The sequence below is a fragment of the Artemia sp. Qi Xiang Cuo genome, chromosome 7 (genome assembly GCF_049724085.1).
Source record: "Artemia sp. Qi Xiang Cuo chromosome 7, ASM4972408v1, whole genome shotgun sequence".
NCBI classification, from domain to species: domain Eukaryota; kingdom Metazoa; phylum Arthropoda; class Branchiopoda; order Anostraca; family Artemiidae; genus Artemia; species Artemia sp. Qi Xiang Cuo.
Window position 1 is genome coordinate 73,864,174 of NC_142800.1, and position 27,895 is coordinate 73,892,068.

The 27,895-nt window shown below is 34.5% G+C and overlaps 1 protein-coding gene across 1 annotated transcript in view; it reads right to left on the reverse strand.

The window, feature by feature from the left end:
* The window catches only part of LOC148950671 (uncharacterized), a 78,121-nt gene extending 50,559 nt beyond the window's left edge, over positions 1-27,562 (reverse strand). Inside the window, exons 1-4 of the mRNA XM_089092555.1 lie at positions 26,800-27,562; positions 14,990-15,084; positions 2,037-2,238; positions 156-191 (exon numbers count right to left, since the gene is read on the reverse strand). Coding sequence (XP_088948681.1) covers positions 156-191; positions 2,037-2,238; positions 14,990-15,084; positions 26,800-27,562 — 1,096 coding nt within the window. The remainder of the gene's footprint in view (positions 1-155; positions 192-2,036; positions 2,239-14,989; positions 15,085-26,799) is intronic.
* Positions 27,563-27,895: the final 333 nt, after the last annotated feature.

Genomic DNA, 27,895 nt, shown 5'->3' on the forward strand with positions numbered 1-27,895 from the left:
TTGAAACCATCTTTCAAATTTTCACAAAGAAGAGACGGGTATTTACAAACCCATTTCAGAGGTGGGGAATTCTCACCCCCTGTGTACACATGTGTATTGCTCCATATGCTTAACCTATATGAAATTAAAGAAAAAAGCAAATAAAAGATGCTCACCAATAGGGTGCAAGTTCCGTGGGTTGAACCATGTCCCTTAAAAAAGAGTAAAGAAGCAGCATTAGCCCATATCCAGAAGTTAAAACGAAAAATTAAAGCTGTTTAGCTGAATTAATAAAAAGCAATGTGTCTTCAAATACAAAATACCAAAAGCAATAATAAAACTAAAAGATTATGTATAAAATCAGTAGATTGGATGTAACTCCAAATTCAAACCAACAAAACAAGACCATTTCTTGACTACTTGAGACCTTCAATTCCTAACAGGCTTTATTTTGAAAGAAAGAAGAGCAACTCTTGCTAAATGAAGATTCTATATGAACCTAACATACCCAATACCTTTCAGAAGGACACCTAGCTGTAACCTTCACTGTACATATCATCATTCGGGTATCAAAAGGACGTATCTCCATAATTTTAAATTTTCAGAAAAACAAAAAAGAAACACCATACAACTTTTAATTTTCCCTCTAATGCCCCTGAAACTAAAATGGATTGATATGTAAAATCAATACATATCAATCCGTTTTTGTTTTACGGTTATCAGAGGAGAAATAAAAAAAGTTGCGAGGCTTTTATTTTGCCTTTTTGAACATTTACAATTACGGAGATACGTTCATTTTATATCCAACTGACGATATGCAGTCAATTTTAACTTAGATCAATGAATATATATGTAAAAGAAATTTTGAGTAAAAAAATTGTTTGGTCAATAACAATAACTTATCAACTTTATATAATTTTTAAAGAGAAATAATAGAAATATAAACAAATTGACTGATATGCCTATCAAAAACGCTATAGACAATATCTAACTGCAAAGAAGCCACTACCCTTTGATCTTATAGAAAAAGGAATAAAAATGAAGGAAGAAAAGGAGCTAGTTCTGTTCAAGACAGTAGAATAGGGAACACCAAGACGACCTTCCTAATATTTCACAAATACAATTATACATAACATTAATTGTCAACATAATTATGTTAGGTTACATTTGGGTTAGGCTATAGATATTTATGCTATATTTATATAGTTTTAGGGTTTTTTTTGTACATAAAAAAAAACACATATTTCATCATCTTAAATTGTACTTTTTGCCTACATTGTAAAAAAATAGGAGGCCAAACTAAAATGCAGTTAGTTCAACCACCCAGTCCATAACAAAAAAATATTAAGTTATGGGCTACATTGTTTTTTTTTATATATATACTTTTTTCCGGATATTTTTTTTTATAATTCATAATCCTCATAAAAACATAGAACCATGAAATTAATAATGGTTAGTTCAATCCAAATATTTGCATCCCTTTGACCACCAACCAAAAAACTGACAGCGATGAGTGCTTAATCCACTGAATGCAATATGAGAAGAATATATAATCCTACCTATGGAAAAATTATGTTCTGATGAGCCTGTTGTCCAAACAGCACACTTCATATAAGATGTGTGACCTATGTTAGTTATAGGCATTTTGAAAGTGCTTTAGATATTAAGATAGCACTGTACAAAACAAAATGCAGTTATTTGTCCAGAAATCCATTTTAAATATCCGACCCCGCCCCCCAAGACCACAAAAATCATTCTGATTCCTTACAGATGTAGCTATTTCCATTACAATCATTGTATTTGTTTTTTGTCTGTTATTCAAACAATGTTTCCATGTCAATATTGACTTAGTCTGTTTCTTTGATATTAACTTACTCAATTAAAATTAAGGAAAATTTGATGGCTGGTCTATATATTTTTGTTAACTCCCCTTACAAAAATCTTCTGGATTTTCAAACGTTTGCCTTACTACACATATTTTGCATTCATTGCTGACATTTTATTTAATTTTCAAAAGTAAAATTATTCAAGCCTAAACGTGTTTTATAATTTATTACCTGGGACAAACACAGCAAGTGGATCTACAACATACTCTCCTTTTTCTATCTGTGCAGGGGGAACTGGAGCCAAATATTCCATTTTTTCTTCACTTCTGGGTTTATCTTCGCTTTTAGGTTTTTCTTCCATTTCTGGCTTCTTAGGTTTTTCTTCCATTTCTGGCTTCTCTGTCTTCTTCTCAGGGGTTGTTGTATCAGGAATCTAAAATTTGTAAGTATAAAATAAAAGAATATAAATAGGTGTACTCCAGGCCTATCATGAAAATTAACTTTAACTAAGGACAAAAACTTAACAAATAGAAATTACTACAAATAAAAATGGAACTACCACCCCCTTAAACTGTCAGACTAGAATTCATTTGCATTTTTAATACACAAATAATAGTAGAAGTCTACATGCTGCTAACCAGTATATAATTTCTCAGACTACACTACTTTTCTATTTACAATTGAAACAAACCATTGATAAAAACGGATAATGTTTTCTTTAACAGGACAGAGTGAGAACAAACAAATAAAAAAATTTTTTATACAAAAATAATATAAAGCTAGGAATATTTTGGCTTCACATCCAGAAGCTTCTAAAAAAAAAAACAAAAAAAAACAGCACAACACTTAGCTTAAACACAAAAAACTAACAGATATTGTATATAGGCCTATACAGAATGAAAAACGAAAAAGAAATCACTTAAAAACAAAATTTCAATGAGTAGTTTTGGAGAAGAACAAAAGCACCATTTATTGACTACAGGGACTCAATACATCACTGATCCCTAAAGGTGGATCCCCAGGGGTCCAAAAGAGACATGACTTGTAAGATTTGTATACTGATTTTGTCTTTAGCATTAAATTTGTCTAAATGAACTTAAGCAACAAATAACAAGGCAAGATTTTTTAAATTGGAAGAACAGAGTTAAAAGAAGCTTCTTCCATTTTGGCTTACATCAGATCACAACAACTACTGTAGATCCTATAAATCCAAAAGTTAGGGGAAAGGAAGCATAAAAAAACTTTTTTTTTGGCAGGAGGATTCAAAATTTTAAAAATTCCTTTAAACTAGGAGTGGATCCGCCCCTAAGTGGAGACATAAATATGTATTTCATTAGATGTCTTGATGATCCTTGAATGGGAAAACATCAGCCCCCCCCCCAAAAAAAAAACAACAACAAAACAAACACATGGCAATACAGGTGGCTTTTTATCTAGAATTTACAAGTTAATGTGTTTGAATAAAACGATCTAAAAGTTTGGACAAAGTGAATGAATTAAAATAAAGAAGAAAAAATTATGACAAAATGCATAAATGCATAAACTGAATCATGTTAATGCATAAATCATGTTCAGTTAATGCATAAACTGAATCAGAACAAATTAAGGAGGAGCCCCTCTTCACTGGTTGGGCTAGATGATTACCAGATAGACTTGAAAACTTTGATGGATGGTTTATTATCCTTGAAGTTATTTTGTTCAAAAAGAAGAAAAAACACAAATGCCTTATTTTTGTTCTATAGTTTAGGGTATTTTAAATGTTCACTTAATAACAAATTCATTGAAGTAACAAGGCCATCAAAATAAATAATTTTTTGCTCCTTGTAACCCATCTTAGGTTTATTCATACAAAACAGTGATTTTTCTTTTGGTTGCTCCAAAATTCTCTAGTTTTTAGGATAGCTCCATATTTTCTTCAGTCTTCCAAAAATAAATTAAAAAAGAAGAAAGCTGATTCATTAAATTTGACAATCCTTTTGCCCCCCCCCCAAAAAAAAGAAGAATCTGTTGATTCCCAAAGAGACTATACCTTCAAAAGAGCTACATTTTCTTAAGCTGTCTGGTGTGTAATATATATGTTGACTAGTTTTTCAGCTTTACATTCTTTTTTCTTTACTTTGATGCCCACTATAACCTAAACCCTATATGGAGGTCTTCTCATAAAAATTAGAGTGTCAATCTTTCCTCATTTTGTAAGACAAATATGGTTGTGTGGTAAGGTAAATCTTTATTAACACAATAGTTATAACAAAAAATTTTCCACTTTTGGATTTCAAGTAAAGAAATTAAAAGAGCTTTTTCTACTGTCTTACTACTTTAAAGATAGTCCTAGTTTTGGACAAGAACAAAATAATGGCACTAAGGACAAACACCAATTCAAATTTTGAATAATTATTTCTATGCTCCATTATCACCTGCACACAGAAAATTGTCGTGAAGCCAAAAGGAGACCAAAGGACCCCCAAAGGCTTGACATTCCAAGAAGAAGAAGATGCTTTACTGCAAAGATAAAAAAATATCAACCGTAATGGATCTTTACTAATAGCTCTCCACTACTTAACTTAAAATCTCTTCTTAACACCACAATAAAGTCTGCTCTCAGGGCCCCAAACCACTACCCAACTAAAATAGTTGTGTATAACATTCATCCAGGAATACCAAATCAGGAGCTAAAGGAAGGGCTCTCTAATAGAATTGGTAACGCAAGCCCAGTTGCAGATGTCACCCAACTGGGCAAACAAGATACCAATGACCAAAAGTCAAGCAAGTCCTTCCTATTCAAACTAAGAAAAAAAAAAAAAAACAGTATCTCAGACCAGATCTCTTTGGACAAATGAAACCACTCAAGCCCTACAAGCCAAAAGTGAAATCTTACAAACCTGCAGTAAATGTAAGATTTTCCATTCCAAAGAAATACTAAATTGTAAAAATGATCAGCCAACATGCATAAACTGCAAAGGCCCCCATGATTCTTCCAATAAAACACTATGCCCTGCATATAAAAAACGAGCTTTAACACTCCAAATAGCAGCACAGAAAGCTATACCTTATTCATTTGCAGCTCTGGAAGCAAACGCGGCCCAAATACACCAAACTATACCCTTTGTAAAACCACCCAATACCAACACTCACAGAACACCCAACCCCAATCTACCCAAAGCAACTAGTACCCCCCACAAGACTCTTTCCTCAAAACGCCAACTAGCTTGCTCATCCAATGAGAGGAAGTTTGCCTGGCTACCCCCTTCAAGCAGAAATGAATAAGAAGCATTACCAGGAATTAGTCTCCTAATTATTATCAAGCCTGATGAACAACCAAACAAGCTAACACCTAATATATGCCTCATCATATTAAACACTAATACAGTTCAATCTATGAACCTACAACAGCCATAGAAAGAAACAATTAGAAATGAATTGGCAAACATGTACCTACCCAATCACATACTTATTGAAGCAAAAAAGGATCTTGCTTTACTCCTTTCAAAGCTAAACATTGACACACAGTCATATGAAAACTAAAGCAGCACATATAAGTACTTCAGAGGAATGTAAGATCACTTTCAGAAAATAAGTTAAATGAACTAAAATATTTTATGAACACAAATTCCATTGATGTTGCTTGCCTTTAGGAAACCCACTTGACCAAAAACCAACAAATAAAGTTTCCAGATATACTATCCCAAGAAAGAATAGGTCATCAGAGAGAAATGGAGGTGATGTAGCTTTAATAATAAATAATAATATCAAATTTTGTGGCATTAACTTTCCAAATTTTTTAAATGATGTTGATACAATTGGAATTAATGTTTGGCTGAATAACACCAAAACTTATATATTAAGCTTTAACCCTTATGGCCAAACTACAGATGCCATGGACTTCTTTGGTTATGTAAGTAATTCTAATATGCTAAAAAACATATTTATTTGTGGAGATTTTAATACCCACAGCCTCTTGTAGGGGGACAAGCTAGAAAATAAAGCTGGTAAGTTTATTGAACGTTTGATCTCAGGTAATACTGAATTAGCAATTGCTACGCCTCCAATCCAAATATATATATTTTGACCCCAATAGTGGTGAATTTTCCACAATTGATCTAAAAATTGTTTCATTAAATAGTTTGAATAAAATTTATATTAAGAAAATTGATAACCTTTGTACAGACCACTTCGCAAGTTTTTTTCAATAAATGAACCCACTAAAATTCAGCCCCATACCTCCAAATATATTAAAACTAAAGCAAATTTGACTATGTTCAAGAATAAGCTTCATGATGAAACTATAAGTCTCACTCAGGGATCATATCTATATTTCAACTATAACAGCTGACACACATGCTGAAGTTTTGGCATCCATACTAACAAATACAGCTAATCATGCTATCCCCAAGAAAACTCCCAGGGAAACAATCCCTAAACACATTCCTGAAGCATGGTAGTCAAATGAGTGCCAAAATAAATGAAGACCAAAAAAGGCAGCTAGGAGAACTTCTCCCACTATGTATTTACATAAATTACAATATGAGACTAATCTCAAGAAGGCTATAATAAATGCTAAATATAATTACTTGAGTAACTTTACAAATAGTATATCTAGAGAAAAACTTGAGCTAATCATACATAAACTCATAAGCCACATCTTTGAGAAAAAACATCTCCTAACCCATTCAAGTATGAGCTATTTTATAATAACACCAATTATGATAATGAAAAGTCAAACTTATTTGCAACTCTTTTCCAATAAGCTAACATCAACTAATAACAGCAACACCACCCCAATCAAAATAAATCCCATATACCTTGCCCAGGCTCAGAGCATATAACCCGCCCATTCACAATTCATGAATTGAATAATACAATACAACATATTAGTGCTTTCAGTGACTTCCTTTCAAAGTCCTTATCTGTTATTTTCAATTAAATTACTGAGTTGGGCCAATATTCACAAATTTGGAAACAAGCCCCCTTGAAAAAGAAAGACAGAAAACCTGATTTTGAAGGTGTTTGTCCTTTTTCACTCACTCCTATATTTTCTAAACTTTATGAAGGACTCCTTGTAGACTGGCTAAAGCAAAAAATCCTACCTCTCACTGACCTGAGACAATTCAGGAACATCAAATCCACTTTTACTTCTCATTACATTGTTATTCTTATTGAGTCAATTGAGAAAATTTTCGAAAACCCTAATTATTGGCTAAATTTGATTTCCACCTTCAAAAAGCTTTTGACCTTGTTACCATGATATTTTAGCTAAGAAACTTATAACTGATTTCAATATTGATTCTTTCCTGGTTAAATTGGCTGCCTCCTTTTTATCAAATAGATCACAAGTACTCAAATATAGGAATCATTATTCCAATCCCCTCCCTGTCCACAATGGAGTACCCCAAGATACTCTCCTGTTTTCTGTTATGATAAATAGCCTTGCTAAGGAATTTCCCAACAGATGGAAATTTGTGGATGACCAAATGGTTGTTGAAACCTGCTACAGAAACTTAGTAAGCAACCCTATGAGTATCCTCAATAATATTGCAGATGAAGCTGCAGACTTAGACATGAGAGTACACCCCTCCAAATCTATGATAACGCTGATATGTTTCCTTAAAACCTCACCCATTTTCCTCAACCCTATTCCCCCAGATATTTCTGTTTCTTCCTTTAAATTACTTGGGGTTACAATTTGCTCTAATTTAAAGTGGGATATCAGTGTGAAAGATATTGTCCATAGAGCTAATGCATTCATGCCTCTCCTTAAGCTCTTGAATAAATTTAATGTCCCCCCATCCCATTCCTTAAGGATCTATACTTCCTTTGCCTGCCCACATCTTGAATATGCTTGTCCAGTTTGGCATCCTGGCATCTCCCATGATGAATCAGAAAAAATTGAATCCATTCGAAAAAGAGCCCTGAGAATAATTTTTAAAGAGGGTAAGGTACTATACTCGCTTCTTCAAAAAAAAGCCAAGCTGGAGATGCTTGAGCCCAGGAGAGGAACGTTGTGCTTCCGTTTTGCAAAAAATGCAATAATAACCCCTTGCACAGAAAACATTTTCCCGAAAAGACACTCCCCATCCAGACAATTGTCCCCTGTCTGTTGTTTGACCATCAGGTATGAAAAAACCTTTGTACCCTTCATTACGGATCAAATAAACTGCTAGTTTTCCTTTTTTTGTGGTACTGATAATACCCAAGTTTTATGTTTCGTTCAGTTTTTTTTTGTTTCCTCCCCCTTATTATTTGTTATCTTTTAAACTTTTTATCACTAGTTTTAATTCACTCTTTTTTAGTTTTTACCTTTTTAAGTTTCTTACATTTTGCCGCTTAATTGTTTTAGACAAATGAATGGTTTTGCCATTTTGATATTGTCGTTTTTGGCACTGGCTTGGCAGTTTTGTTAGTTGTTTTGTTTTTTTATGTTTTTTTTTTGGTTTTATGAATCTGAAATGCAAATTTGGTCTTTTGGGGCTTGTGATAAACGTTTTTTTAAATCAATATCTTATACTACTTTCCAAAATTGCAAAAAAAACCTCATCTAAAACTTTATCTTTAATGATTTGAACAAGATGTTAAGCAGTGAAGATATAGAAAAGGGCAGAAATCACACTAAAAAAAGGAAAAAATACACAATTGAGTTCTATATTCAATGTTCATTCCATGTAAGAGCAATTGCTGAAGCTATGACTGTATCTAAGTCCCTCTTAACAGGGCCAGACATAGCCCCAGGCTATATCTGGCTATAAAATGTTTCCTTTTTTTTTTTTTTTTTTTTCTTAATTAGCCTGAGTTGAGATCAAGACCAACTATTGATGAAAAATAAGCCAAAAACATAAAGACAATCCCACAAAATCTGCAGAATTATGTATAAAACCTAGGGCTACATCTGACCCCATTAGGGAGAGGGAATTAGGATGCAATTGTGATATCAGCAATTACTATATATGGACAGAGCACTGTATGGAAAATTGAATGGTATGATTCTTTTATTTCCTATCTGATTTCTGCTCTAAATTATACTTTATGTTTTAAACTGTATTCAAGTGATTTTTTCTTAAAATTTAAGAAAAATTCTTATAAAACAGAATGTAGCAAAGTTACACTGAATCCTGTCATTTAGATTTAGAAAGTCAAAAGACTTTTCTTAAGTCTCGTGTCTAATGTAAGTCTATTTATGAAAGTTTCACTTTTATAACATAAATTTTGTTCCAGTTCAATAAAAACCAATTCCCTCTGAATGAGTTAAGTACTTCAGAGTATCTTCTGAGTGTATAGTTTAGATACACAGAAGTAGGATAGCTAATTCACCACTTCAACAATTAAATCACTGCAATATCTACTATACCACCTAGAAAGTTTATTTTTTCTACTATTAAATGAATGACTGAACATCGAAGTGATAGAGGGCAACTAGCCATCCCCTCCACTCTGACACCCTTTTTTGTCTAAACAGATTGGATAAAAATTGATTGAAATCGTCTTAATATGTAGACATGTACCTTAAATATTTTAATCATATAGAACACTATAATTTTACACATACTGATAGTAAACAGTGGAGGCTTACAGTCAGGCTGTACACAATGTACAAATGAATTTTATGCTCTTTTTCATGGTTAAAGTTGCATTTGTGACAATTGACCCTCCCCCCCCCAAGAGACCTATATATAGCCCTACCCTATCTAAAAAACAAAAATTAGAATTGATTAAATTTTTCAAATAACAAAACATAAAACACTGACAATTTTAAGGCAGCAAAAATATTTCTAAATAAATATGTTGGCACCCTATTACCTTAAAAAGCATGTCTATATAGACATGTAGGCTAAATTAAAAAAAATGAATATAATGATAATAAAATTATTAGGCCTATTATAAACAATAGCCTATTTACTTACATTAGAAAAAAAAGGTAAAATTCTAGACAAGCTACTTTTTGCCATCTTGGAAAGTGATTAGTTTAGAAAAAACAAACTTTCTATAATGAATCCAGGGACAAAAACATACTTCAGAAAGGTATTTTCAAGCTAATATGCTAACCCCCATCTGATTTCTAGGTCTTAGAAATCTCTGTAGATGACAGGTTTGTATGGTAAAAACCAATATGCAATTGAGCAAAATTATGCAAACTCAAACTCTCACATCCTGTTACCAAATAAGAATTCAAAAGAATTGTACATATCAATGAATAGCTAATAGGTAAGTTATTAAAATTATTTAAGATCAAACACTTGAAAATTATTACTCTATTGATTTACCAAGGAGCTCTTTTTGGAAATACCAATTATCTTATTTTGATGTATATATCCTTTTAGTGTCTCAGTTTTATTAACATTATAACAGAGAGCTGATTGTCTTCTGATTTGAAAAATAAAACTTGTATTGCTTGATATTTATTCTATAAATCATAAGTGATTAAATATTTCTTTTTGTTCAACTGCTTGTCAAAACAGAAACCACATTTTAAATTTATGATGATGAATTATTGGTAAAAATTTCACCAAGAAGGCAGGGCTCTTGCTACTACACTCACATTGCATCATGCAATAGTAAAATAGGAGCAGTCTGAAAACCCATCTCTATATTTCCAAAATGTCAAAGAAAGGTGGTCTTATACCCTACGAATTGGAATTTTGACAAAACAACATTATACCTTAATTTTCAATCTCCTTTTCTCAGGTTTTAGTTTTGAAAATGTCATTCCTGTTATTTGAGTAGAATTTTGAGCCATATCTACAGGTTTTTCTGAATTTACGATATATATTTGTAGATCATTGAAACCTCATTATTTGGAACTGAGCAAAGTTGTGAAGCCAAAAACCCCTTTTCTGTACTTCATTTAAGCAGAAGATCTTCATTTAAGAAATAGAGAGAAATATTCCAAAAGCTGGAACAAACTTAAAAACTTGACATAGGCCTTGTACACAAGCTTTGAATCCAAACTTGCTGATGAAGCCAAGACAAACCCAAAGAAGTTTTGGCACTACATCTCTAGCCAAGACTACAATAGACAGTGTATCAAAAAACTGATAACAGAGCAAGGTGAAGAAACTACAGACACTAACAAGCTTGCTGACTTGATGAACCTACAATTTGTCTCAGTTTTCACCACTGAACCAAATGGCCCTTTACCTTCCCCACCAAAATACGATGTAAAAGCCCCAATGGAGAGCACCACAGTATCGTCTACACATGTACTTAAACGTTTACTGAAATTAGATGCTAACAAGTCGCCAGGGCCCGATAATATACATCCCAGACTATTAAAAGAAACTGCAGAAGTGATAGCAGAGCCCCTCATGAGAATCTTCCAGATGTCACTTATCTCTAGAGAGCTACCAGCAGACTGGAAAGTAGCCAACATAATGCCAGGATACAAAAAAGGTGATTGCACCAAATCTGAGAATTATTGACCTATTAGCCTAACTTTGGCTGTTCTTAAGATACTTGAACACATAGTCAATGATTCAATTCTTGAACATTTAACAACAAACAGGATCTTGTTGCCCAAGCAGCATGGATTCCAGTCAGGAAAACTAATCAAAACAAACCTATTGGAATCATACAAAGAAATTACAAATCTGATTGACCAAGGACATCCAGTTGACCTACTGCTGCTGGAATTTGCCAAGGTACCACACACTCAATTGCACTCCATATTATTTGCCTCTGGCATCAATTCAGTGTGATAGACTGGCTAATGAATTCATCAACTCATCAACTGCAAGCAGAAAGTCTGCTTATTCAAGATGGATGGCCAGCCAATCTACTCCCATGAGGCCATGGTAATGAGCAGGGTACCACAAGGAACTGTACTAGGCCCAACCCTTTTCTTGATGTACATCAACAACATTTTCAATCATGTAGATAATAGTATGCATTTGTTCATGGATGATGCCAAACTGTTCAGCATTGTAAATCCACAGACCATCCAACATGACATAGACAGGCTACAGGATTGGACTCAAGACTGGCTCCTTCAATTCAATACAATCAATTGCTGTATTTTACACCTTGGACCTAACAACCCAATGGCTATCTACTCAATTTACAATCCCATCACAAAAACAAGGGAATGTCTAGAGAATAGAGAAGAAGAAAGGGACCTTGGTGGCATCATCAACAACAAGTTGAAGTTCCACAGCCACATTCAGCATGTTGTTTCCCATGCAAATTCCAGCCTTGGCCTATTAAAACAGACCATAGTAGCCAAGAGGCAACAATATTCATAAAATTATATAAAGCCCTTATCAGACCCCATCTTGATTTTGGCATGTGCCTTGCAGGTCCTTCTTATCAGCAAGATGTAAGGCTCATTGAAAATATTCAGAGGCGAGCAACAAAGTGCATGAAAAGCCTAAAATCAACTTCATATGAGGACCACCTCAAGCAACTTAAGCTACCTACCCTTGTCTACAAACACATATATAGTGATATGATGCTGACTTACAAACTTTGAGAAGAAAAGTCTACCATCTTTAGCAGCAGTCATAGCACCAGCCATCATTACACAAGAGGACACTCCAAGAAGCTGCCGAAATTAAGCTCCTGAATAAGAACCTGTCAAATGTGCTTCTCAAGAAGAGTCATAAACCATTGGAATCAATTGAAGGACTCAACTGTCAGTGCTCCCTCCATACAGTCTTTCAAATGCCACCTTGACAAGGAGTGGGAGAAGAGGCAGTGGAGGTTCAATTGGGAGTTGTCAACTCAAGAGCACTACAGGGCCAGAGGACCTTAAAGCTCTCAAATGGATTAAGGTGATTAAGGTAAGGTGATCTATTTTGCAAGCTTCTATGTTTACAAAATAAAGATTTTAAAATGTCATGAAAGGTCAGTGCCCTCCATAGGGAGGAGTGGAGGTAGGTAGTTCAAAATACATTACCAGGACACACTTTAGTCTGTAGGCCTTGATCCATTCCTGAAAGTTTCATTTTCCTAACCTAACCCATTTCCAAGGTAGCAAAAAATAGTTCATCTAGAATTATACAGCAGATTAAGAACTCAAAAGAGGTAAAACATTTTTGTTATTATTCAGATATACTAGCCTAAGTGCAAACCTAGACTATTATGTAAGCTATGCAATCTTCTAAACCCATGAAATAAATTTAAGAAAAGGTAGCTGGTAACAGTAGCAATTGTAGCTGGGTAACACACCTTTTAGCCCTCAAACATGCCCAACTAGAAATACATCTAGTGACACCCAACAATGAAACAAAACTGTCCTGTATATATGTAATTAGTGAGGATCTACTCATGAACTGTGACATGAATATTGAGTCAGCATTACCTGGCAACATCTACAGGTTCTTCAACCTTAGGATTTAAAATTCACAACAAAACCAGGTCATAAGGAGACATGTTAAGAAAATAATTCTTACTTAATAATATACAAAATCCTAGTTAACATATTTTCCAGTCCCATCACATATTCATCCTCACTACCTTCACTGTTGTAAAATTTTCTTAAACGTGAAAAATAAACAGATTTCAAAGCATTTATCTATTTTAAATTGTCTAAATATAAAAGTTAAACCCCATCACTGCCATCTACCAAAAAGATACAAATAGGTAAATATTCATAAATTTAGGTTAAGTTAGGTTAGCTAGATAGCATCAATTTTCTACATTAGTAACTTTTTGCTATCTTAGAAAGGGGTGAGGTTTTTTTTCCTGCATGTTTCCTTTTTCAGAATTGCCTTAGTTGTTTATAATTTGATCTAGGTGACAGGTTAAATGTATTATTTATTATAATTGACTTGTATAAACATTGTATTTGCTGTTTGATAAGGTATTTTGCATTCTGGTTTCTGTTTATAATTGATGGCAGGTGCTGATTATAATAAGCAAGATAATAAGACCCTTATAATAAGCAAGATAAATGGTAGATGGCTCCATATTATTTAAATCTTGTTGGCCATGATGCCCCTCCTATATTATTTTATCTTAGTTATCCTTTTTCTATTTTATTTGTTTTATTATCCTTATCTATATTTTCACATTTTATGTGATTTATTTTCTATATATGGAGGTATGCATTAGGTTATAATGTAAAAATGTATTATTTATTATAATTGTGCTGTATATATATTTTAATTGCTGTATGACAAAGCACAGTTGCATTATTTTGATTCTTGTTTTTCAATGCAGGCAGTTGCTTCAGGTGAATTACCCCTACCAATAACAAGATAAGTGCTACATGATCAGGTTCAGTGAATATTGACCAAAGTGACACCCAAGCAAGCAGACATCCACCATATGGCTAATATGGGAGTAAAGTTCATTGTGTTGCAAATGGGTGTTATATTTAGATTGAGGATGCAATTCTAGGTATATATTTGCACACTAGGGGGTGGAGGTATATATTCTTTGAATATATAGGTCCTAAGAAATTCATGAATTTCTTATAAAACTGGAAAAACAAGGAAAGAAGTGAAGAAATAGCTCTACTCCTGCAAAATGTGTTAACTAGGATTATTCTGCATATTATGGAGTAAGAATTGTTTTCTTAATAGGCTATGTTTCCTTATGTCCAGGTTGACTCCTAGGCTTAAAATACTGGTTGGCCAGTTGGCTAATTTAAAGGTGTATATAGCCTATATACACTGTCAAATTAGCCATCTGGTGTTATCCCCCAAGCAAGCCAGTGATTATAGAAGGCACAGAACAATTGAGTGATATCATTGCTTATGACCTATTGGTTGAACCTGTCTAACCCCAAACAACAACATGGGGTTAGGTTAGGAATGTGAAACTTTTAGGGATGGGTCTATAGGCTGAAGTACATCCCAAGAAGGTATTTTGAAGTACCTACCTCTACTCCTTATTCTCAATAGAGGGTCCTGACCTTTAAAAATCTGTGTGTTATAAAAGTGAAACCTTGCAAAATAGATCTTCTGCTTAAATATAGCCTAGTAGGCCACAACAAAATTGTTTTCAGCTTCACAACTTTGCTTAATCCTAATTAATTAGGTTTTAAAGATAGGCTCACTTGTCAATACAATATTGAAGTAGGATATTTAGGCTACAATTGTTTTATAGGCATAGTTTCCATAATCTTTAGGGCTCCCTTCAAATGTGCCCCACATTTATAGGCCTAGCCTACCAACAACAAATTACTGCTTGATTTCTATACAGGTTTTAACTAGACTTGGTAGGCACCTAGAATAATGGTTTTAGCTCTTGCTTACCTGTTGTTCTTCTTTAGGTACTTCAGGAGCACTAGGTCTAGGGTACAAATCCGATTTTCCCTCTTTAACTTCTGGTTTGCTCTCAGCTTGATTATCTGCAGTATCATAATTCATTAGACCTTCAGCATTTGCTGGTTCATAATGAGTGTCAGTATCAAAGTTATAATTTTCCATTTTAAAGGAGCAATGAGAATTTCAACTAGGGCTGGTATGAGTTAACTTGTTCATGCAAAACAATAATGAATATGATAAAAAACAAAATGGCTTCCGAAAACTGAAACCTACCAGAGAACAACCATAGATAAAAAAAATGAACTGCCACTTAGGACCTGAATAGACCTTTCCGCAAATTTTTAAATTTGTCGTCGTTTTCAAGAAGAACTAAAATCTTTTCTTTTTTTTGGCCGTTTATATTTTTCTAGAAATGTTATATAACCACAGTAAGATGTGATATGCAGACTAATGTCAGTCTTTTAAACAGGAACACTCTGTACAACGTCTTAGTAACACCCCATGATATTTTAAATGTTGACGTGGATTGTGCCAAATATATATCAGTGTGATACTCAAAGTGACGTGACTCTAGTTAAAACCCAAGATATAATAGATGATCACACGTATATGAGCGGTTGATTCGCTCAAACAACAACAGAACCAAAATCATCCTGAAGCTGAGCAAGGAAATAATATATATACTTTTCACTGTCTAATACTTGCAATTTGCAAATACACCTGCTTTCAAGCAAGGCCGTACCCATGATTTTTGTTCGGAGGGGTTTTACTCAAAGATTTTTTTCGGGGGAGTTTTACACAAAAAAACTCAAAAAACGCATATAAAATTTGTTTATATCCATTTTTGTTATGTTTTTACGAGTCAAAAAACCTTTCTGGAGGGGGTTCAAACCCCTCCCTCTTGGTATGGCCTTGCTTTCAAGGGTATAAAGACGCACACGCTCCTCATTAATACAGAAAAGAAGAAAGAGGGCTGAATAGTCTTGACTAAAAAGCCCATAAGTTCGAACACAAGAAGAAAAATGGATAAAAAATTCCGACAGATATCGGATCTTGAAGAGGTTAAATGTTATCAAAAGAAAAACTTAGTAATTTTTTATAATACTAGCCATGCTACTGAATTTCAGACATCCTAATAGTTTTTTTTTATTTGGGGGAGCAATGGTTTATGCTTCACCTTAAAGATTTATGTACATCTAAGGGCATTTGAGAATACGCGGAAAGGTCTATTAGGAATAAAGTGTCTCGGCCAAAGCAAAACTTTAGCTTAAGAGAGCTGAAAAAGGTCGTTGAAATGATAAGGTTAGCTAAGATGAGAAAATCACACATTCTTTGTTCAGAGGGAGAAATTTTCGAGGGACGGGCCAGAAAACTGGCTATCTTGGATTATTTTGGAGCTTTGGATTATTATAGGAGCTGCTTCAGTGGGTGACTTTTCCCTTTATGTCGAGAGACAAACGTTGTCTACCCAAATCGGTCTAAAGCTGGCAAACAGAGTTCCCAGGATAGGAAAAAACGATGACGGACATCTTGACACTAACAAAGAAGGCTCTTCAACCGATGGGGAAAGGAGAATAGAAGAAAAGAGAAGAAAGAGAAATAGAGACAGAGAGAACAAGTCCTACCTCATATTACCACGCCCGAGGGAACGGTGCTATTTACGTATATGCAGTTTTTTTTGTGTTTTCAGACCACTGAAGCTCAGGAGCTTTGGATTATTTTGGAACTGCAAGATATTTTTGGTCAACATGGACTAAAAATAAAAAAGTGCTACTTGTTTTACATGAGTCCATCATTGATGTTAAATAAGCCTTGAAGTATGGTTTCACCCCAAATCATAGGTCCAAGAATGGAAAACCGATATTGCATCATTTCATAACTAGCCACAACTCAAAGTTTGAGATACTAAATAATTTATTACAAAATGGGGTAAAGTGGATATAATTCTTGAAAGTAGATTCTCCCTGAAAGTGAATAGTAAAGGCAACATAATACTTCATGTGATTGCCTGGACAGATATCTCTGAAGAGATGCACGCAAAGATTTTTGAAAAAAATCCATATTCTGACACTAATTCCCGAAACAATTATGGAAAAATTCCTCTTCTCTTATTTGTAGTTGTTGGCAACTATAAATATTTTATATTTTGACAAGAAAAGAATGCCAATTTTCAGTAGAAAAATAACAAAGACCTGAATCCTCTTCATATTTCAGTTTTCTCCAAAACCTTGATTTTATAAGAAATATAGTGACGTCAAATAGCCGAAACTTAGAAAATTACAAGATGAAAGCAAAAAAGTCTCTTGTTCATTTGGCAGTCATCTGTAAAAGAGAAGATTATATTATAGTCTTTCTAGCTGCAAAAATCGAACCAAATATAAAAGATGGAAGAAGAAAATGTCCTCTGCATTGGGCGCTTATTAATAACCGAGCAAATATTGCGGTTTCTCTTCTAGAAGCGAAAGCCGATCCATATATAGAATATAAAAAACGAAAAGACTCCCCTCTGTTATGCAGTAGAAAAAACAAATAAAAGTATTATTATACATTTACTAGCCAAGGATGGTTATCCCAGAAGACAGAAAAAAATTCCCCTTTTATTTAGCTTTAGAATATGATGATTTCGATGATATGCTGAAATGTATGTATGGCCCAAACTCAATGTCAAAATATTCAAAATATACAACAATTCTGAGAAAATAATTCAAAAGCCAAACTATTCAAATGGCCGAGGGTGGTTACTTTTAGTTAAAAAAAAAACACAACAAATCGAGTTCTTTCTTTAGTTAGAAGAAGCAAAATCGAGAATGAATCACGCTATTAAACAGTTCATGGTAGTGATATGTACGTAAGGAGTGACTCGCCTCAATGACCGAAACTCTAATAAAATGAATCTTGATGAAAATTACTACCTCAATAAAGTGCTCTTTTTTATGCTGATTCCGTGATACCCATCAAAACTAACGAGAATGACAAAACTTGTCTGATTCTCAAAAAAGCGGGCACATGACCCGTAATAAAAATCACGCCATTAGATTCAGTTTATCAGAGAACTCTACTGTAAAGGTCGGTTTCAAGCTTATATCTACAAAAATATGGAATTTTTTCATTTTTTTTGCCAGAAGAAAGGCTACGGATGTGTGTTTATTTGTGTTTTTTTTTCCAAGTGTTGATTGTATCTAAGTCATAGTCATAGAAGATCAGGAGAGGGCCAATTCGACTGAAAATTGAAAGTCCTCGTGTCCTTTTTACGTGACCAAAAACAATGGATGACAACTAGCTCCACTCCCACATCTCATTTTCTCTCAAAATCATCCTAAAAAAATTTTGATAAGGCCATTTCATTCAGCATAGTTGAAAGGTCCAATAACTATATCTCTTGGTATAACATGACTCCTCACAGCTCCTATGGAGTGCATTCCCAGCATCCTTACTTCAGAAAAGTTCAACCAGGACTTCCTGGTTGAACTTCACTGAAGTAAGGATGCTGGGACTGCTTAACAAAAAAATCATTTTAGTTTTATTGGTCGTATGTTGTTGTAAGTCTTTCTTCTTTTATATATTTATGTTTTGCTGAGGACGACCCTTGGACATAGGGCCGAAATATTCATTCAAATTAGAATTCCACTTCCTTACGAAAAGAATTCCCTATTGTTCTTCTTGTTTTGATGTTTGTGATAAAAAGGCATTGTGGTCTTCGTCGCTATTTGGGACAGCTCCCTCCTCAATCCTTCGCTCTTTACGCTAAGGTTTACTTTTTGTCCGAATTCCTTAAGAACAATCTTTGAAACAAAACTTTACCGTGATGAGGAAGGGATTGAGACGGGGGAAGTCGTCCTTATATAAGGAACGATGTCTGATCATTTTAAGTTTTAATGTTGCTCCTTACTTTAACTTGATTTTTTGTATAACTTGATAAATTGACTAAGGGAAAGCTTTTAAACCAGCAAGAACATATTGAAAAGCATATGTTTTTTGAGTGGTCCTTGGAAAGAACTAATAAAATTAAACTAAATCAAGCCCATCAGTTCAAGATTTTGTTCCAATATAATTTTTGTCTTTATTTTCAATGTCGTAAATACAAACAAAAAGTTCATTATAAAATTCGTTTTCACTAAAGCGCAAGTTGATGCAGTAGTTTTAGAATTTAGGCAAGGGGCAGTAGCCAAACTCTTGTTTGTTGTGAATTTTGTTTGTTTTAAGTTTAATTTCAAAATTCAATTTGAGGTTTGCTAGTTCTAAGATTTATTTATTCATTTATATTAGTACCTGTTCTATGTTTGTTTGCTATGATTCTTTGTTTAATTTTTGTTTGTTTTGGGTTTCTTTTATTCTTTAATAGTATTTTCTGGTGATTTTGAGTTTGAGTTATTTTGGGAATTTATTTCGGCTAGTCTTAAGTTTAATTCAGCTCTTTACTTGTCCTTGAAAAAGTTCTATTTCGGAAAGATTTTATTTTCTTTAATTTCTGTTCATTTTTGATTGCCAAGCTTAAAGTTTTTCAATATTCCCCTTTTAAATATCAAAGTTTTTTTTTTCAACATTATAGTTACATCAAACTATCAAAACATCAAAGTGATGTTTTTTTTTTCAACACTAGAGTTTCAAAGTTCAACATCCTCCTTAAAATCCTCTGAAAGTAGTCAGAAATAGATGTAGTAGTAGTGGCAAGCAATCGCAGTCACAGTTGTAAGTTGTCGCAATTGAGAGTAGTCACAGCTACTCACAGCTGGAGTCACAACCAGTCTCATTTGCAGCTACAATAATAGAAGTAGCAGTCCTAAAAGTTTCAAGTTATTATCCTTGCCTGTTCCTAAGATATTACAGATAGACGTTTTTGATAGCTTGGATACATATAGTTTCTTTTGATCTAGCTCAACTTACCCATCAACATTTCCCAAAATTTTACCTCAATACCTTTAGTCTTTTTCGACACACCCAGGATTAAACATTCCCCCTTTTCCTATCGCGTATGTCAAAAATGAACAGATTGCATAATTTACATTATTGGCCCCAGGGATGGTGGGGGCATGGCATCCCTAGGGGCTTAGCTATTAGACGCAGTGACTATTTTGAATAAAATGGTCTTTCAAAATCTCTATCAGTGTTAAGGGGAGGATCTAAAAGGGCAAGAGGGAAAGGGTCTTGTATGCTTTGATTTTGTTTTTACATCCCCCTCAACATTATCTAAAAGTTCGCCATAATATTCTTTGTATTTTTGCAGACTCAGGATCAAACATGCCACCTTTCCGGAATACCCAACCTTGTATATAAACATTGGGCACCTTATATAATTTACAACACTTGCCCCGCGGGCTTCGGGGGTAAGTCATCTCCGGAGGTATAATTATTTAACTTTTAGACTATTTTGAACATGAAAGCTATTCCAAAGTTTTGATTAGACATCTTTGGAGGAGGTAGATAATTTCAAAGACCACACTGCCTTTCGATGATGATAAATGAAAGTATTACTACTGATGACGGTCACTGCATATATGACCAAAACATCTAGTATTTTTCTATGAAATTTATCACTGTCTATTAAAAGGATTTTATCCCTATTTGAACTTTTATTTATCGTTTTGGAGGGAGGAAAGCTAAAAAGGGAATGGGAGGGGGACTAGTTGCCATCTGACCAACTTTTTAGCATCTTCCTCAACATTCCCTGAAACTTTAAACTTAATAACCTCAGTCGTTCTTTTGAAATTACAAATGCACCTTTTTGATAAACAGGATGAGCGTAGTATCTTTAGATTTAGTTTAAAATGCCTCTCAACATTCCCCAAAGTTTTGCCTTAATATCCTTAGCCTTTTCGAACGCACCTAGAATCAAAATTTCCTCGTTTTCCTAATGATAAATCTTTCATGTAAAAGAGGGCAAATTGCATAATTTACATTCCTTACCACGAGGGCTGTGGGGGACATTGCATCCCCGGAGGTATAGTTACTAGACCTTTTGACTGGTTTGAACAAAATTGCCTTTTCAAAATGTTGATTGGTGATGAGGAGAGGGAACATCTAAAAAGGGCAAGAGGGGAGGGGGGCTGATCACCCTCTGATAGCTCTTCAATATCCCCTTCAGCATTCCCTGAAATTTTCAACTTAATACCTTCAGCCGTTCCTTAGATATTGATGATCATACGTCCTTCTGACAATCAGCACGCACAAAGTGTGTTTTATTGTCTTTAGCATCCCTCTCAAAAGCTGTGGGGGTTATATCATCCCCGTAGGCATAGCCATTTGTGTTTTCGACTATTTTGAAACAGATGTCTATCTCAAAATTTTGATCAAAAATTTTGGAGGAGGGGAACTAAAAAAAGTTTGGGAGGGGGCTGGTTGTCGTAAAAACTTCAAAAAAGGCTCATTCAATTGAAAATTCAAAGGGCTAGTGGCTTTTTTAATAGTCAAAAGTGATTGGAGGGCAACTAGCCCCCCCCCCACACCCATACTTCCCCCAAACACATCCAATCAAAATTTTGAGATAGCCATTTTGTTCAGCGTAGCTGATTTTCAGATAGAAAATATGTTTTTGAGGAGGAAACTCCCCCAAAACACTCGGGACAAGGCTTTTAAGTTATGCCCTGAGGGCATATAAAAACGATGTTGGCACAATGTATCATTTATTATTTTTTCCCTTTAGAGCAGGCCACTTCGTATCAAAGAAGTTGTCGTAGAAACTTCGAAAAGGGCTCATTCAATTGGAAATTGGAGTCGCTTGTGCCCATTTCAATAGTCGAAAGTGATTGGAAGGCCACTAACACCCCTTCCACGCCCACCATTTCCCGAAACACATCAAATCAAAATTTTGAGATAACCATTTTGTTCAGAGTAGTTGATTTCCACATAGAAATTATGTTTTTGAGCAGGAAAATCGCCCAGAGCCTTGAGGGTAAGGGTGGTAATTTATGCCTTCCCACCCCGGGGGTATATAAGGTTTTTTATAGAAGTTTTTATCGTAGAAACTTCAAAAATGGCACATTTGATTGGAAGTGCAAAAGGCTAGTGCCCTTTTTAATAGTCGAAAGTGATTAGAGGGCAACTAACCCCCTCTCACGCCCACCTTTTCTCCAAACCCATCCATTTTATTCACCGTAATTCAAAGTTCTGTAAATTAGGTCTTTGAGGATGACAACCCCCTCACAGCAATCAGGGAAAGGGTTGTAAGTTATGCCCTGGGGGCATACAAAGTTTATAGAATGTGTTGTTGTAGAAACCTCAAAAAAGGGCTCATTCGATTAAAATTGAAATGGCTAGTTTTCTTTTTAATAGTCGAAAGTAATTGGAAGGCAACTAACACCCCTTCCACGCCCACCATTTCCCCAAACACATCCAATCAATATTTTGAGATAGCCATTTTTTCCACACAGTTTAAGTTCAGGAAATTATAACTTTGAGCAGGACACTCCCCCTACAGCCTTCAGGGCAAGGGTTATAAGTTATGCCCTGGGGACATATAAGTTTTTATTGAAATCTTTGTCGTAGAAACTTGAAAAAGGGCTCATTCGATTGGAAATTCAAAGGTCTAGTGCCCTTTTTAATAGTCGAAAGTGATTTGAGGGCAACTAGCTGCCCTCTCTCACCCACCTTTTCCCCAAACATATCCAATCAAAATTTTTAGATAGCCATTTTTTTCAGTGTTGTGGATTTCCACATAGAAATTATGTTTTTGAGGAGGACACTCCCCCTTAGCCCACAGGGCAAGGGTTGTAAGTTATGCCCTGGAGGTTGTAAGTTATGAATGTGTATTGTCAGTTTAATATACATATACTGATATTTAGTAATCAAAATGTTAATATTATTGTATTTATTAAAGTTATAAAAGTAAAAACATTTATATTTTTTTCAGTAAAGTGCAAACTAGGTTCTGGCCTTGGGAAGGCATAGGGATTTTGAGCCCAACTTATGTTACTTTCTGTTCGTTTTAAGGTTGACTCGGTTATTTATTGTAATTTCTGTTCGTTTTGGGTTTTATTTATTTATCGATGCTGATTTGTGGTAGTTTCACGCTCGGTAGATTATTTGATTTTATTTTTGCTCATTTTTTGTTTAATGGTGTTCTTCACTTTTCTTTGAAAAACTTATTTGGTGGAAAAAGTTGTTTTAATTAATTACCTATTAAAGGCTATGAGCCTTAGAAAATTTGCCTGATTTTCAAAAAAAGAGGGAAAAAAGGAGATTGTCCCCCCTGCTAAAAGTAATAGAATCTTAATGAAAATCACACCATCAGATTCAGCGTATCAGAAAACCATACTGTAGAAGTTTCAAGCTCCTATATGCCAAAAATTTGGAATTTTGAATTTTTACCAGAAGAAAGGTCACGGATGCGTGTTTATTTGTTGCTTTTTTCCTAGGGGTGATCGTATCGACCCAGTGGTCCTAGAGCATTATGAGAAGGACTAATTCAAATGGAAATTAAAAGTACTAGTGCCCGTTTTTAGTGCCCAAAAAGTATTGGAGTGCAACAAGGCCCCCCCCTCACCCCTTTTTTCTCAAAATCGTCCGATGAAAATTTTGAGATAGCCATTTTGTTCATCATAGTTTGAAGACCCAATAACTATGCCTTTGCATATAAAATGACCCTTCCCCCATAAACCCAGGGGAAAGGTCCTTAAGTTATAACATTTGTCTATTGTTTACGCATAGTATTTGTTTTTGGGAAGTATGTATACATTTTCGAGTGGGTGGGGGGGGGCGAAGTTTATGCCGTTTTTTTTCCATAGGGAGGGAAATTTTCTGGGGGTGAACTTGTCAGGGGAAATTACACACTGGGGGAATTTGTCAGATTTCCAACAACACATTCTTTTTATGTGTCTTGTTTTCTCTTTTCCGTCTAAATTTTACACGAGGAGTTGTTAAGGGTAATCGTCCGGGGTAAATTTTCACCGTTATTGAGCTGTCTAGAGGATATTTTCGCAAGGAGGCGGATTTCTCAGAGGAGGTGGGGCCAGATTTCCTGGCGTTATTTAAAGAACGACCAGAAATTAAATAGAAATAACAAGTTTTTTTTTCAAGTGAAAGTAAAGAGCAACATTAAAACTTAGAACGAAAAAAAATATTGCATATATGAAGGGGATTGCCCCCTCCTCAACAACTCGCTCTTTACGCTAAAGTTTGAATTTTGTCCCAATTCTCTAAGAATGACTCCTGAAACACAAGGGTCGTTTAATTAGAACAAAAAGATGCTTTTTTAGAAGTACTAAAAGACATTAGCGCAAATAATTAGGTGCTGAAGAGGGGACAGTCCCCTTCATATGCGTAAAAATTTCTGTGATTTTTAAGTTTTAATGTTGCTCCTTACTTTCATTTGAAAAAAACTTGTTTTATTTATTTATTTAAGCCAATGACCAACGATCTGCCATATTAGGAAACACGGTGTTAGAAACTTAGATATTTGGTTACCATTAGTCACCAATAAATACGCGTTTCAATGTTTAAAAATAACATTTTAGAAAGAGTAGAAATGAGAATTTAAACGTAAAACCAACGAGTAGCACTTTAGATAAGAGTGGATCTGTCGCCCCCCTGAATTTCCTCTTGATCCTTTCTGAGTGAAATTTCACTGGTATGTATTAATTTATTATCATTGAAAATTTATTAAATATTATTAATTTATCATTGTCGTATTGGAGAATCAATAATCTTTTTGTGTAAAAGACAGAACAGAACGATTTTTCCAATATATCTTCATTGCAAATAGCATTCAAGGGTTGTCACTTAAAGGAGGTCTTAGGTATCTTCTATTTGCATTGTCAATTCACTAAAATGTAAGGGAGAAGAGAAGAATTATTTGATATTATTCTAAATGTGAGATTTTTTATTTTTTTATTTTTAGTTTTGTAGTTTTTATTGTATTTTTTTGTATGTTTTGTATATGTATATTTTATATTATTTATTTGTTATTATATTTTATATGGGTTTTTGTTTTTTTTAAAGATGAGGATCAGGAAAAAAATTAAATAAAAATTAAATAAAATAAAAATGACTAGTCCTAAGGGTAGGGTTCTGTGGATTTTTCTGTTATTTTCCTTGGTCAGAGCAACCACAAATACTTTGTAGCAGAAAAAGAGGTTTCATTCTTATGATTTTACATTTTTTTTATCTTCGGGGAGGGGTTAGAGGCATTACATCAATAAATATTTGTTCCTTTCTTTTTCGTCTAATTTATTCATTAATGTTTTCCCAGAAAAACGGTTCTTGCAAATTATCATCCCATTGGTTCCCATCGTATGCACCATAATGTTCACCATTATTTTAATGTTATTCCTGAGAACCAAGATTATCAACCATCATCCGTGACTTCACATAGTTTCAAACAGTTTACATAGTTTCAAATTTCTTGGGTATAGAAATGAGGGTACAGTTGCACTAAATGGTACACAGCGCTATAGACTGCCGAAGGAATGCAGTGATGAAGACCCGTAAAGCGGGTAATTGCTATCTAAATTGATCCAAGAACGTGGTTTCTCATTGAATTTATAATATTTAACTGTTTTTTTTTGGAGTTTAGGGGGGGGGGGTACCTAGGTTAGGTTACGTATTTAATATATGCTATGCTTTACCCCCACCCCCCTAATGTGCAATATATAGCCCAAATTTGTTTCTAAACCATTATATATTCACCCTATTTTATTATTAAATAAAAAAAAACAAGTTTTTTCAACTGAAAGTAAGGAACAACATTAAAACTTAAAACGAGCAGAAATTAGTACGTTTATGAGGGGGTTCGCCCCCTAGTCAATACCTCCCTCTTTACGCTAAAGTTCGAATTTTGTCCGAATCACAAATCCCTGAATAACAAAGGCCATTTAATTAGAATAGATAGCTCTTTTGAAAGTACAAAAAAAACTTTAGCGTAAAGAGCGAGGTATTGACTAGGGGGCGAACCCCCTCATACACGTAATAACTTCTGCTCGTTTTAAGCTTTAATGTTGCTCCTTACTTTCAGTTGAAGAAACTTGTATTTTTTATATTTAATGTCTGATCGCTTTTTTAAATGCTGGGAAATCCGGCGCCCCTTTCATAGAAATGTCCCTTCCCCCAAGGACACATCTTCCATGGAAAGATCCTTCCACGTAACAGATCCTCGAAATAAGGAGTTCTGTTCATATTAAATTTTATTGATTCTGACCCGAGTTTTCACTCATTGAGGCTGAAATAATCCCACAAAATACAAAATTCCACATTTTTTTCAGATAGGAGCTTGAAACATCTACAGTAGGGTTTTGTGTTACGCTGAATATGATGGTTTGATTTTCATTAAGATTCGATCACTTTTAGGGGATGTTTCCCCCTTTTTTTCAAAAATTAGGCAAATTTTTTCAGGCTCGTAACTTTTGATCGATTAGACTAAGTTTGATAAAACTTTTATATTTGAAATCAGCATAGAAGTCCAATTCTTTTGATGTATCTACTGGTATCAAAATTCCAATTTTTAGAGTTTTGGATACTATTGAGCCGGGTCGCTCCTTACTTATAGTTCATTACCACGAACTGTTTGATTTTTGATTAGCATTAACCGAACTTGACTTCTTTCGAGTGTACCATTAAGCCCAACAGTACCGAAATGAGCATGCGCCTGCCCCGATTTTAGATTCACTGATCCCCAACCCGGGTTCCAAGGCACCGATTTTAGTTGCTCCAGACGCTCAAGTTCTATTAAGAGCTTTAGGCTAGTTTAAAATTTTAAATGTTGATGTTGTGTTATGTTGTTTTATAAACGTCGCCACTCAAGATTACGTGTAAAATGAACAAATAACAGTCCATTGTCGCAAAAATTAACACAAGACAAACATGCTTACCTTCGCTTTTTATAGATTCTGCAATTAATTCTTCATATCGCTCAGCTACCTCCCCATCGAATTCATGGCTCTCTTTTTCCTCAATACGCCGTTGATCCTTTTTCATATCGATTATTTCAAAGTCTTTGGCGTCTGCTGCTATAGGTGCATGCTCCGTGTCGACTTTTCTAGGAGAATTTTCCCCATTCGGCGTGGGTTTGGCCTCATTAGATGAAGAAACTGGAATATTAGTATTATATTCCATAACTTCTTTAGGGATAAAATTCGAATCTTTTTCAGACTGTCCTAAAACAGGAGTTTCAGTTAAAGAGTTGGAGAATATCTCAGTGTTACTCGCTGCCTTATTTTCTGATTTAGTGGACCCGGCATCTAGAGGAGTAACTGATTTCTCTTTCTCGGGTAGAATTTCAATAAAAGAGTCTGTAAATGTGTTATCTAGCGAAGTTCCACTCAATTTTCTACCAGCTAAAACTTCTGGCGATAAGCTTAAATCAGGCGAAAGCCCGGTTGAAGTATTTAGATAATTCGGAAGTTTATTCGGCGTTTCAAAGATAGTGTTATCAAACGCATTTAATCCATCACGCCTTGGTAAATTTGGAGACTCACTTTTTGTTGAGATATCTGAAGCATCGCTCCCTTTCTTAGAGTGACCCTTTTCAAATTTTATTCCTATTTGTCCTGAGCCATCCAGTGTAACAGTTTCCACAGTAGGACTTACCAATTCCAGGTTTCCAGCAACAAAATCGTTAATGTTAGTTGTCATGACTGTACACAGTTGTTAGATATACTGAAATGCCCTTGATTCTATGTCAGGGAGTTTATCGTTCTCGATCATGCGTTAAAGGTGATTCATTTCTGAATCGCTCTCTGTGGTAAATAATTTTGGTCAAATACCGTGCCAAATCTAGGCTATACTTTGAGCTTGTCATATTATGACATGCGTGAAATAATGCATCAGCTTTCACTTTTGCTGCTTATGCAGGAATTTGACATTCGGGGACAGAAACTCGAATAGAAATGCCAAAATAGGTGAAGTATGCGAAAAATTTGTGAAACTGTTTAAACCTCTGTGTTTAAGCGATTACTTTTTTCTACC